Genomic DNA, 14,904 nt, shown 5'->3' with positions numbered 1-14,904 from the left:
GCACCCTGGGATCACTCACTACTCACTACTCACTACTCGTAAAGCACCCCGGGATCACTCACTACTCACTACTCGTAAAGCACCCTGGGATCACTCACTACTCACTACTCGTAAAGCACCCCGGGATCACTCACTACTCACTACTCGTAAAGCACCCTGGGATCACTCACTACTCACTACTCACTACTCGTAAAGCACCCCGGGATCACTCACTACTCACTACTCGTAAAGCACCCTGGGATCACTCACTACTCGTAAAGCACCCTGGGATCACTCACTACTCATAAAGCACCCTGGGATCACTCACTACCCATAAAGCACCCTGGGATCACTCACTACTCATAAAGCACCCCGGGATCACTCACTACTCATAAAGCACCCTGGGATCACTACTCACTACTCCTAAAGCACCCTGGGATCACTACTCACTACTCCTAAAGCACCCTGGGATCACTCACTACTCATAAAGCACCCCGGGATCACTCACTACTCATAAAGCACCCTGGGATCACTCACTACTCATAAAGCACCCCGGGATCACTCACTACTCGTAAAGCACCCTGGGATCACTCACTACTCATAAAGCACCCCGGGATCACTCACTACTCATAAAGCACCCCGGGATCACTCACTACTCATAAAGCACCCTGGGATCACTCACTACTCATAAAGCACCCCGGGATCACTCACTACTCATAAAGCACCCTGGGATCACTCACTACTCATAAAGCACCCCGGGATCACTCACTACTCGTAAAGCACCCCGGGATCACTACTCACTACTCATAAAGCACCCTGGGATCACTACTCACTACTCATAAAGCACCCTGGGATCACTCACTACTCATAAAGCACCCTGGGATCACTACTCACTACTCATAAAGCACCCCGGGATCACTCACTACTCATAAAGCACCCTGGGATCACTACTCACTACTCATAAAGCACCCCGGGATCACTCACTACTCATAAAGCACCCTGGGATCACTCACTACTCATAAAGCACCCTGGGATCACTCACTACTCATAAAGCACCCTGGGATCACTACTCACTACTCATAAAGCACCCCGGGATCACTCACTACTCATAAAGCACCCTGGGATCACTACTCACTACTCATAAAGCACCCCGGGATCACTCACTACTCGTAAAGCACCCCGGGATCACTCACTACTCACTACTCGTAAAGCACCCTGGGATCACTCACTACTCACTACTCGTAAAGCACCCCGGGATCACTCACTACTCACTACTCGTAAAGCACCCTGGGATCACTCACTACTCGTAAAGCACCCTGGGATCACTCACTACTCATAAAGCACCCTGGGATCACTCACTACTCATAAAGCACCCTGGGATCACTCACTACTCACTACTCACTACTCGTAAAGCACCCCGGGATCACTCACTACTCACTACTCGTAAAGCACCCTGGGATCACTCACTACTCACTACTCGTAAAGCACCCCGGGATCACTCACTACTCACTACTCGTAAAGCACCCTGGGATCACTCACTACTCACTACTCACTACTGCAGAGAGGGAAAGCACCCAGGGATCACTCACTACTCACTACTCGTAAAGCACCCTGGGATCACTCACTACTCGTAAAGCACCCTGGGATCACTCACTACTCATAAAGCACCCTGGGATCACTCACTACCCATAAAGCACCCTGGGATCACTCACTACTCATAAAGCACCCCGGGATCACTCACTACTCATAAAGCACCCTGGGATCACTACTCACTACTCCTAAAGCACCCTGGGATCACTACTCACTACTCCTAAAGCACCCTGGGATCACTCACTACTCATAAAGCACCCCGGGATCACTCACTACTCATAAAGCACCCTGGGATCACTCACTACTCATAAAGCACCCCGGGATCACTCACTACTCGTAAAGCACCCTGGGATCACTCACTACTCATAAAGCACCCCGGGATCACTCACTACTCATAAAGCACCCCGGGATCACTCACTACTCATAAAGCACCCTGGGATCACTCACTACTCATAAAGCACCCCGGGATCACTCACTACTCGTAAAGCACCCCGGGATCACTACTCACTACTCATAAAGCACCCTGGGATCACTACTCACTACTCATAAAGCACCCTGGGATCACTCACTACTCATAAAGCACCCTGGGATCACTACTCACTACTCATAAAGCACCCCAGGATCACTCACTACTCATAAAGCACCCTGGGATCACTACTCACTACTCATAAAGCACCCCGGGATCACTCACTACTCATAAAGCACCCCGGGATCACTCACTACTCATAAAGCACCCTGGGATCACTCACTACTCATAAAGCACCCCGGGATCACTCACTACTCGTAAAGCACCCCGGGATCACTCACTACTCATAAAGCACCCCGGGATCACTCACTACTCATAAAGCACCCCGGGATCACTCACTACTCATAAAGCACCCTGGGATCACTCACTACTCATAAAGCACCCTGGGATCACTCACTACTCATAAAGCACCCCGGGATCACTCACTACTCGTAAAGCACCCCGGGATCACTACTCACTACTCATAAAGCACCCTGGGATCACTACTCACTACTCATAAAGCACCCTGGGATCACTCACTACTCATAAAGCACCCTGGGATCACTACTCACTACTCATAAAGCACCCCGGGATCACTCACTACTCATAAAGCACCCTGGGATCACTACTCACTACTCATAAAGCACCCCGGGATCACTCACTACTCATAAAGCACCCTGGGATCACTCACTACTCATAAAGCACCCTGGGATCACTCACTACTCATAAAGCACCCTGGGATCACTACTCACTGCTCATAAAGCACCCCGGGATCACTCACTACTCATAAAGCACCCCGGGATCACTACTCACTACTCATAAAGCACCCCGGGATCACTCACTACTCATAAAGCACCCCGGGATCACTACTCACTACTCATAAAGCACCCTGGGATCACTCCTCACTACTCATAAAGCACCCTAGGATCACTCACTACTCATAAAGCACCCTGGGATCACTCACTACTCATAAAGCACCCTGGGATCACTACTCACTGCTCATAAAGCACCCTGGGATCACTACTCACTACTCCTAAAGCACCCTGGGATCACTACTCACTGCTCATAAAGCACCCTGGGATCACTACTCACTACTCCTAAACCACCCTGGGATCACTACTCACTACTCATAAAGCACCCTGGGATCACTACTCACTGCTCATAAAGCACCCTGGGATCACTACTCACTACTCCTAAAGCACCCTGGGATCACTACTCACTGCTCATAAAGCACCCTGGGATCACTACTCACTACTCCTAAACCACCCTGGGATCACTACTCACTGCTCATTAAGCACCCTGGGATCACTACTCACTACTCATAAAGCACCCTGGGATCACTACTCACTGCTCATAAAGCACCCTGGGATCACTACTCACTACTCCTAAAGCACCCTGGGATCACTACTCACTGCTCATAAAGCACCCCGGGATCACTCACTACTCATAAAGCACCCTGGGATCACTACTCACTACTCCTAAAGCACCCTGGGATCACTCACTACTCACTACTCATAAAGCACCCCGGGATCACTCACTACTCATAAAGCACCCTGGGATCACTACTCACTACTCCTAAAGCACCCTGGGATCACTACTCACTGCTCATAAAGCACCCTGGGATCACTCACTACTCATAAAGCACCCTGGGATCACTCCTCACTACTCATAAAGCACCCTAGGATCACTCACTACTCATAAAGCACCCTGGGATCACTCACTACTCATAAAGCACCCTGGGATCACTACTCACTACTCCTAAAGCACCCTGGGATCACTCACTACTCATAAAGCACCCTGGGATCACTCACTACTCATAAAGCACCCTGGGATCACTCACTACTCATAAAGCACCCTGGGATCACTACTCACTACTCATAAAGCACCCTGAGATCACTCACTACTCATAAAGCACCCTGGGATCACTCACTACTCCCAAAGCACCCTGGGATCACTCACTACTCACTACTCCCAAAGCACCCTGAGATCACTCACTACTCATAAAGCACCCTGGGATCACTACTCACTACTCATAAAGCACCCTGGGATCACCCACTACTCATAAAGCACCCTGGGATCACCCACTACTCATAAAGCACCCTGGGATCACTCACTACTCATAAAGCACCCTGGGATCACCCACTACTCATAAAGCACCCTGGGATCACTCACTACTCATAAAGCACCCCGGGATCACTCACTACTCATAAAGCACCCTGGGATCACTCACTACTCATAAAGCACCCCGGGATCACTCACTACTCATAAAGCACCCTGGGATCACTCACTACTCATAAAGCACCCTGGGATCACTCACTACTCATAAAGCACCCTGGGATCACTCACTACTCATAAAGCACCCTGAGATCACTCACTACTCATAGAGCACCCTGGGATCACTCACTACTCATCAATATCCGATCCGATTCAGATTCGAGGTGTACCAGATCCAACCCAGAACATGTCTGAGTTGAGAGAGAGAATCGGAACCAAAATTGCGGTCAGGTCTGTATCTGACCCACATGGATCTGAAAGATTGCTGATTTTGATTTGAAATGTGCATTTTCTTTTGTATCTAACATGAGTGATTTGTGGTCTTAGTATTTTCAAAATGACATCCATATAGTTAGATAGAGAACATTATGAAGTCTTCAGAAATCTTTTCATTATATTCTGGTGACCAAATATTTGAGTAGGATGATAATCGAGTGCCTGGCAGAGAGCAGTGAATAGTTCCGTCTATGACAACACTATAATAGGATGATAATCGAGTGCCAGACAGAGAACAGTGAATAGTTCCGTCTATGACAACGCTATAATAGGATGATAATCGAGTGCCAGACAGAGAACAGTGAATAGTTCCGTCTATGACAACGCTATAATAGGATGATAATCGAGTGCCAGGCAGAGAGCAGTGAATAGTTCCGTCTACGACAACACTATAATAGGATGATAATCGAGTGCCAGGCAGAGAGCAGTGAATAGTTCCGTCTACGACAACACTATAATAGGATGATAATCGAGTGCCAGGCAGAGAGCAGTGAATAGTTCCGTCTACGACAACACTATAATAGGATGATAATCGAGTGCCAGGCAGAGAGCAGTGAATAGTTCCGTCTACGACAACACTATATTAGGATGATAATCGAGTGCCAGGCAGAGAGCAGTGAATAGTTCCGTCTATGACAACACTATATTAGGATGATAATCGAGTGCCAGGCAGAGAGCAGTGAATAGTTCCGTCTATGACAACACTATATTAGGATGATAATCGAGTGCCAGGCAGAGAGCAGTGAATAGTTCCGTCTATGTAGGATGATAATCGAGTGCCTGACAGAGAACGGTGAATAGTTCCGTCTAAGACAACACTATATTAGGATGATAATCGAGTGCCAGGCAGAGAGCAGTGAATAGTTCCGTCTATGACAACACTATATTAGGATGATAATCGAGTGCCAGGCAGAGAGCAGTGAATAGTTCCGTCTATGTAGGATGATAATCGAGTGCCTGACAGAGAACGGTGAATAGTTCCGTCTATGAAAACACTATAATTAGACGTTTAATATTTTGAGGATTTTAGAGATCTGTTCATTGTGTTTCTCTTTAAGCACACTTTGTTAGATTTAGAGATTATAATTTTTATGCAGTGATTTCAGGATGGTAGATAGTCAGCGAGTGCTAATATAATAATAATAATATATGCCATTTAGCAGACGCTTTTATCCAAAGCGACTTACAGTCATGTGTGCATACATTCTACGTATGGGTGGTCCCGGGGATCGAACCCACTACCCTGGCGTTACAAGCGCCATGCTCTACCAACTGAGCTGTATGTTAGACAGTGTAAAACGTGGGGTAAGTCTATTTTCTATTATTTTCTATTATTCAAGTCTAACTCATTATAATAGCCTACTATTTTTTGTTCTAAATTAAATGTAGATATATCCTTTAGGTCAACAGAAATTAGCCTATACATCTTGAGATTGGTTTTGGATGTGGATTGACAGACAAGTCATCCACACAACGGTTGTGTAAAGCCTACCGTTAAGATTGTTAATTAAAGATTCCTAATTGAAGAGAGAAATTGTCCTGATATTGTTTATACCTATCCATGCCTTACACAATCAATATTTCGTCAGCCTTTCGGCATTTGGCTACAATATTTCTGCAGATAAACCTACGGCTATCAGACTACCGCACACGCAGACACACACACCATGAGCAGAAACTTTGGTCAAAAATGTTAGGCCGTTCATTAAAGACGATCAGAAAGAATGTGTCGGTAACTCTGCAGTATAACTTATTTATTTTTGAACGAAAGCCATGAAATATTTATTTGTTACCGTTATTTTCAAATAGCGTATGAATGAGTCGCTTGGCCCGAGTCATTCAACATTAGTTCATTAATAAACTGTTATTTTTTAAAACATAGAAAATACACAAATATATTTATTTGTTACCGTTATTTTACCAGGTAAATTGACTGAGAACACGTTCTCATTTGCAGCAACGACCTGGGGAATAGTTACAGGGGAGAGGAGGGGGATGAATGAGCCAATTGTAAAATAGCAAAATAGGCAAACTAAATAGTCCAAGTCTAAACAAATATAAACTAAATACCTTAAATAAAGTAGTACATTGAATAAATATAAATAATAAATAAAACAATGACATGAAATAGTTCAGATCTTGAACCTTTTCCCCATTCGTACCCCACGAGCATAAATGAGGTCCGTGGAGACGATTTGACTGGTAGTAAGTTTCACCCTGCACACTCTTTCATTCAGTTTCTTCTTCATATCCGGTTAGAACGATTCAATGTTCCAGAAACTCACTTTAAAATAGCCTATCATTCTTTTCTACTACGTCGTCCTCCTCTCGCGCAACAAGTAGTCCTATAGCCAATTTCACCCGTCACGTCCGCAGTGACGGTTTTCATGAAGCAAATATACTGTTTTGTCATAAAATTACATTGACACATTTGTTTGATGTTTGATGACAACCATTTTCGTGGATAACATGTAAATGTGAGCAATTTGAGTGTACGTTAAACTCTTCAAATAAAATGTCGTATCTGGTCGGTATTTCACACATTTTTACACAGATCCGAGGCCCGTTGCCACCGACCGTGATACGGTCTGGGAGGGTTAACTACAACATCCGGGTCAGATCTCAGGTAGGTTAGGGTAGATCCGTGAAGACCTCCAATACACCCCAAAATTATCTCTTTTTTTCCCAGACATCAAAAAAGTGGCCTTCTGATGTGGTTTAATTAAGCATGGTTGTCTACTTAGAACACCCAATGTTGTAGTTTTGAGAAAGAAAGTGTGATTTTGAGAGCAGAAACCTGAAGAAGAAAAAACCCAGGAAAACAGAAGCTATTGAAAAGAAAACGGAATTTGGGAATAACTATTCAGCTCCACAAACACACACACTAGCGGTGCGCGGGTTAACTCATAACCCGCAATCCCCATGGTTATATCCGCGGGGTAGATGAGTTTAGGGTCATTAAATATTTTTTGGCTGAAGGATGGGTTGAATAAAGATAAAGAATACCTTTAAATCCATAAATGTGTAATTATTGCGCAATTTATATAGGCTACATTGAGGTTTTTGTTTCATTGTATTCGTGTTTCTGGTATTACAGCATACGCCTAAACGTTAGGCTGTACGCCTTACAAATGGGCAACACATCCAATCAGACCAAAAATGATTTTGGGAACGGGCAGGGAAAGAGTTAACATCAATCCACCGAGGCACAAAAATGACATTAGCGGAGTTTCATTCAATAAGACAAAAACAAAACTGCAAAGGAAGAGTTGAAAATAAGTAGAATGGAGGAACAGAGTGGTAATGTTTGGTGAAAAGGTAAGAAAGGACGATGCCAGCTATGTTATGTTTGATCGTGAGGCTCTATACAAATTCGACAGTCACAAGACGGGACTTCAAATAGGCCTATATGGGATGTCAAGGGGTCTGTAGCAGGCTGTTTAGATGGGTTAAATGGAAACTGAAATCTGGACATTGACTAACCAGAATAACCTACTGTTTTTTTTGTGGTGAACTCCAAAGTCCTCTGATGATAATAGTCCCGTGCGAATCAACATCCATGTGTTTTGAGAGAAATGTCTTGAGTTTGACAGGTGTTCCTCGCTGTTTGAGCAAGATAACTATAACTGATTCGATAAATTGAACGAAGTTCTGCTCATAGCCTATATATTGAGGGTCTACATGTTCACCGTGAATGCTTTTAAAAAATATTTTTTTTTTTTTGCGAATGAATTGAACATCGCCAAATGTATAATTAAAAAAAATAATATTGCGCCAATTTAATGCAACCCTCGCTGTTAACAGATGGCAAAGCAACAGCACACAACAGCACGTCAACGTTTGGAACAAGTTCACTTTCTCATCCATGGCCTTAAAATGCATCTCAAGTGCAAGTGAATTGTGTAGCTAACACACCTGAAGGGTGAGGGGCATTTAGGACGTACTGCGGATCGCCCAAAAGATATCCCAATGATTATGATCACACTTCTTCAATTCAGATGTTATGGCGACACTATACCAAAAGATGGTTCGGTTTAGAAACTTCTGAACCAAGCTCGAGTTATCAGCGTAGCCTGTTATCTTACATTTACATTTACATTTAAGTCATTTAGCAGACGCTCTTATCCAGAGCGACTTACAAATTGGTGCATTCACCTTATTCAGGACAGGCTGACATATCTTCATACCTAGAAAAACAACTCCAGGCTTCCGTCATTACTGTCAATTTATACACATTTAAACAAAAATATATATAAGGAAGTACAGGGGGCAGTTTTGAAAAAATAAACTTTAGCCGTCCGAATCGTCCTCTGGAATAACGGACATTCTGAGGTAATTAGTGCATAACCAAAGTTCTCCAGTAATACTAGTCCCGTGCGAATAGCTTTATTAATGAATAATAACTACTGCATAATGAAGTATTTATTGCAGTAAAATTATACACTAAATGTAGGCTAAATTTGGACATGGGAACACGAATGGAGAAATATGATGTGTTTGTTTTACGTCTTCATCATGAAAACATAATGAAGGCAGATAGTACTTCAACCACATAAAATATGTGTTTGTTTTACGTCTTCATCATGAAAACATAATGAAGGCAGATAGTACTTCAACCACATAAAATATGTGTTTGTTTTACGTCTTCATCATGAAAACATAATGAAGGCAGATAGTACTTCAACCACATAAAATATGTGTTTGTTTTACGTCTTCATCATGAAAACATAATGAAGGCAGATAGTACTTCAACCACATAAAATATGTGTTTGTTTTACGTCTTCATCATGAAAACATAATGAAGGCAGATAGTACTTCAACCACATAAAATATGTGTTTGTTTTACGTCTTCATCATGAAAACATAATGAAGGCAGATAGTACTTCAACCACATAAAATATGTGTTTGTTTTACGTCTTCATCATGAAAACATAATGAAGGCAGATAGTACTTCAACCACATAAAATATGTGTTTGTTTTACGTCTTCATCATGAAAACATAAAGAAAGGCAGATAGTACTTCAACCACATAAAATATGTGTTTGTTTTACGTCTTCATCATGAAAACATAATGAAGGCAGATAGTACTTCAACCACATAAAATATGTGTTTGTTTTACGTCTTCATCATGAAAACATAATGAAGGCAGATAGTACTTCAACCACATAAAATATGTGTTTGTTTTACGTCTTCATCATGAAAACATAATGAAGGCAGATAGTACTTCAACCACATAAAATATGTGTTTGTTTTACGTCTTCATCATGAAAACATAATGAAGGCAGATAGTACTTCAACCACATAAAATATGTGTTTGTTTTACATCTTCATCATGAAAACATAATGAAGGCAGATAGTACTTCAACCACATAAAATATGTGTTTGTTTTACGTCTTCATCATGAAAACATAATGAAGGCAGATAGTACTTCAACCACATAAAATATGTGTTTGTTTTACGTCTTCATCATGAAAACATAATGAAGGCAGATAGTACTTCAACCACATAAAATATGTGTTTGTTTTACGTCTTCATCATGAAAACATAATGAAGGCAGATAGTACTTCAACCACATAAAATATGTGTTTGTTTTACGTCTTCATCATGAAAACATAATGAAGGCAGATAGTACTTCAACCACATAAAATATGTGTTTGTTTTACGTCTTCATCATGAAAACATAATGAAGGCAGATAGTACTTCAACCACATAAAATATGTGTTTGTTTTACGATCATGAAAACATAATGAAGGCAGATTCTAACCACATAAAATATGTGTTTGTTTTACGTCTTCATCATGAAAACATAATGAAGGCAGATTCTAACCACATAAAATATGTGTTTGTTTTACGTCTTCATCATGAAAACATAATGAAGGCAGATAGTACTAACCACATAAAATATGTGTTTGTTTTACGTTTCATCATGAAAACATAATGAAGGCAGATAGTACTTCAACCACATAAAATATGTGTTTGTTTTACGTCTTCATCATGAAAACATAATGAAGGCAGATAGTACTTCAACCACATAAAATATGCATCGAACCTGAACTGAAATGTTATCAGAAACACATTTATGACATCATTCATTCTATCCGTTTATGACATCATTCATTCTATCCGTTTATGACATCATTCATTCTATCCGTTTATGACATCATTCATTCTATCCGTTTATGACATCATTCATTCTATCCGTTTATGACATCATTCATTCTATCCGTTTATGACATCATTCATTCTATCCGTTTATGACATCATTCATTCTATCCGTTTATGACATCATTCATTCTATCCGTTTATGACATCATTCATTCTATCCGTTTATGACATCATTCATTCTATCCGTTTATGACATCATTCATTCTATCCGTTTATGACATCATTCATTCTATCCGTTTATGACATCGTTCATTCTATCCATTTAGGACATTATTCTGTTGAGCAATGGTTTGTTTCGTCTTCTAGGGCAACATATAGTGACAGAAGAGAAGCTGCATGGATCTAATTATAGACAAGTTGACTAACAAATAGCCTACAGAAATGTGGAAAAGTATATGCAGAAACATATCTAAATGAGGCTAAACAAAATCCTGGGCCCCCTGTCAAAAACAAAATCCTGGGCCCCCTGTCAAAAACAAAATCCTGGGCCCCCTATCAAAAACAAAATCCTGGGCCCCCTGTCAAAAACAAAATCCTGGGCCCCCTGTCAAAAACAAAATCCTGGGCCCCCTATCAAAAACAAAATCCTGGGCCCCCTGTCAAAAACAAAATCCTGGGCCCCCTGTCAAAAACAAAATCATGGGCCCCCTATCAAAAACAAAATCCTGGGCCCCCTGTCAAAAACAAAATCCTGGGCCCCCTGTCAAAAACAAAATCCTGGGCCCCCTGTCAAAAACAAAATCCTGGGCCCCCTGTCAAAAACAAAATCCTGGGCCCCCTGTCAAAAACAAAATGGATCTGTATTCTGTATCAGGCTGCATCACATCTGGCCGTGATTGGGAGTCCCATAGGGCGGCGCACAATTGGCCCAGCGTCATCCGGTTCATTCTAAATAATAATTCATTCTTAACTGACAAGCCTAGTTAAATAAAAATTTAACAACTAACAAAACATTTAACTGTAGCCTATAGTGCATTTGCGGGTTAGGGTTGGGTGCTGTTCTCAGATTTTCACTATATCACCTAAAAGTCAGCCGGTTATTAGCAATTGCCGGTGAACAAACAGCAGAACTAACCCTGACATGAACATCATGGTGTTACACCAGTCATCACTTCAGGAGTGAAAACGTTTTTGTTCTGTAAAGTTGGTATACCAAGCACAACAGTAGATACAACACTCAGAGAACAGCACAGCACTGAGAGAAAGACAGAGGCACACAAAGAGAGAGAGAGAAAGAGAGAGAGAGAGGGAGAGAGGGAGAGAGGGAGAGAGAGAGGGAGAGAGAGAGAGAGAGAGAGAGAGAGAGAGAGAGAGAGAGAGAGAGAGAGAGAGAGAGAGAGAGAGAGAGAGAGAGAGAGAGAGAGAGAGAGAGAGAGAGAGAGAGAGAGAGAGAGAGAGAGATAATTGAAAGAGAGAGAGAAAATTGAAAAAGAGAGAGAGAGAGAGAGATTGAATTAAGGTTAAGTTACCAGTATGTCCATCATGGCTTGACAGCTCTTGGCAGCCTATTGGTCTTCTAATCCTCAGCGATGTCAACAGCCTCGGAACATGCATGTCATCCCCTCTTTGGCCACGGACCTCTCCTTCAAGTACACACACACACACACACACACACACACACACACACACACACACACACACACACACACACACACACACACACACACACACACACACACACACACACACACACACACACACACACACACACACACACACACACACACACACACACACACACACACACACACACACACACACACACGTAAACAGAGGAAGAGAGAGAAAAAGGAAAACGTGGATAAGTGGATAAGAGGGATGAGCCAAGTTTATACTGCATATAACTGTCTTATAGACAGCCATGTTTATAAGAGGGTTGGGTTATGGGGTTGGATTAGAGGGTTGGGTTGGAGGGTTGGTTTAGAGGGTTATACAGTGCAGGTGCATTTATACGGAGACTTGATTACACACAGGTGGATTGTATTTATCATCATTAGTCATTTAGGTCAACATTGGATCATTCAGAGATCCTCACTGAACTTCTGGAGAGAGTTTGCTGCACTGAAAGTAAATAATTTGAATAATTTTGCACACCCAATTTTTCAGTTTTTGATTTGTTAAAAAAGTTTGAAATATCCAATAAATGTCGTTCCACTTCATGATTGTGTCCCACTTGTTGTTGATTTTTCACAAAAAAAATACAGTTTTATATCTTTATGTTTGAAGCCTGAAATGTGGCAAAAGGTCGCAAAGTTCAAGGGGGCCGAATACTTTCGCAAGGCACTGTATATGTCCGAAGTCAGACTCAAGTATGCTTCCTCCAAAAGAATAACATGGTAGAACGTTTATTTAGTTTATTTAGTTTATTTTTCACGTTTATTTAGATGTTCTACGTTTATCAGAATACCATCAGGTAACCTGGATTTCAGATGCCGTAAACAGTTACTCATGTCGTCGTCCATGGAAACAGGATTATACGGGAAATCGTTCTTCCTGCAAAGCATGAAGACGTTTTAATCAAACGATTGTATTAATCTGACTATTTAAACCACAATAATCGCATTACTGTGTACATGTAATCGTACTCAATGTGAACTACCCACTATGATATTAAGCTATGCATGATGATTTCATGCCTGCCTTGGTAGGCCAGGTTTATGTTTGTCAATTTAAAGTGAGCTATTGTTTTCATACCCGCCGTTGTATGACAGTATGTATATATTTTTACGCCTGAATGCCTCCAGTAGAGTTTCCTTATTCAAAGTTATTCATGTAAAATACCGCCATACAGTTTAATATACAGGCCTAAAGAGTTCGTATGTGGCTGTTTTCATATGGCAAAAAAAAAGAGTATGCACTTTTGGACTTAATGAAAACACTTTCATGACTTCCTATTCTTCCTTGCTTCTTTGCGCAATAAACTGTTTGCGCACATTCCAATTCAGTCCAGAGCAAGGTGTCCGTCCGGCCGATGCGTCTGACCATGATGAACCCACCCAAAGCCTCCTTTGAGTGGGAGTGTTCGATCCAATCTGATAAATATGCTGTTTATGTCACGAGGACTGTCGGACTGAACACTCCATCCATTATCCGTATCTTGTGACATTATCATTGTTCTAAATGGTATCAATTCTATTGTCTGCTGCTGTAGAATCTCTCTCTCTCTCTCTCTGACGACGTAGGTGATAGACATGCGCACTTGCACTGCCTATTTGACAATAATAACGGCTTGTTTGTCAAGGGAAATTTGTTGTGTTTTTTGGGGGTCACATTTATCCTTTGTTATGTGTTACTTTATTCAATATGATTGCACACATTTTCACTTAATATGTCGGGCAGTGGTGTAGTGGAGGTTATACCCACTTTGTTTAGTATACTGATTTGTTAATCCCCACCGATGCATAACACAGTGCAGTGGAGGTATACGCCGTATCAATTATGTAGTGCATATAGAGAAATGATGTACAGAGTAGCCTACAAAACACAAATCACGTGAAATATTTGGCAATATGGGTTTGGAAAAGTGCGAGTATGAAACCATAGCAAAGGGCCTATATTATTCAGCCCCACGATAGGTAATGCAGCTCGGCCGGCGCTGGCTGTGCGGGAGAAAGTAGGATCAAAGACGTTATCACCGGACAGCTCCGCACTCCGCTCAGTTCCCTGACATCTGACATTCGCAAAGACAATATTATATTTATACACGTCTCATGAATTCCACAGTTTAGCATAAAGAAAAGTGTTTTGTTGTCACATACACCGGATAGGTGCCGTGAAATATGTTGTTTTACAAGGTCAGCCATGGTAGTGCAGCACGCACGCGGTTAATTAGGGTTAAAAGTGCTTTGGTCAAGGACCCTTCGACGGAGTTTTCACCTCGACGGCTCGGGTATTAAAACCAGTGACCTTTCGGCTATTGACCCAAAGTTCTCATCGCTCGACTACCTGCCGCACAGAAGAGCTTTAGGGACAGGTTATGAGTGGCTATGAGGGACAGGCGATCATCATTCCCCCCTGTAGACGACATAGCCTAGGCCTACATAAATCATGTGTGCAAAGACTACAGCCTAGGAAAGTTATACATGAATAGTACTATTAGGGTAGAAATACGGTAT

At 41.9% G+C, this 14,904-nt stretch overlaps 1 protein-coding gene across 3 annotated transcripts in view; it reads right to left on the bottom strand.

Annotated features, from left to right (window-relative positions):
• Positions 1 to 14,904, bottom strand: part of LOC124044974 (regulator of G-protein signaling 20-like) — an 86,830-nt gene that overhangs the window by 55,854 nt on the left and 16,072 nt on the right. For all 3 annotated transcript variants that reach the window (XM_046364173.1, XM_046364175.1, XM_046364174.1), the window contains exon 2: positions 12,259 to 12,372. In XM_046364173.1, coding sequence (XP_046220129.1) covers positions 12,259 to 12,273 — 15 coding nt within the window. In that variant the 5' untranslated portion in view covers positions 12,274 to 12,372. The remainder of the gene's footprint in view (positions 1 to 12,258; positions 12,373 to 14,904) is intronic.

The sequence above is a fragment of the Oncorhynchus gorbuscha genome, linkage group LG10 (genome assembly GCF_021184085.1).
Source record: "Oncorhynchus gorbuscha isolate QuinsamMale2020 ecotype Even-year linkage group LG10, OgorEven_v1.0, whole genome shotgun sequence".
In the NCBI taxonomy this organism is placed as follows: Eukaryota; Metazoa; Chordata; class Actinopteri; order Salmoniformes; family Salmonidae; genus Oncorhynchus; species Oncorhynchus gorbuscha.
This window is presented reverse-complemented; position numbering and strand designations above follow the sequence as displayed.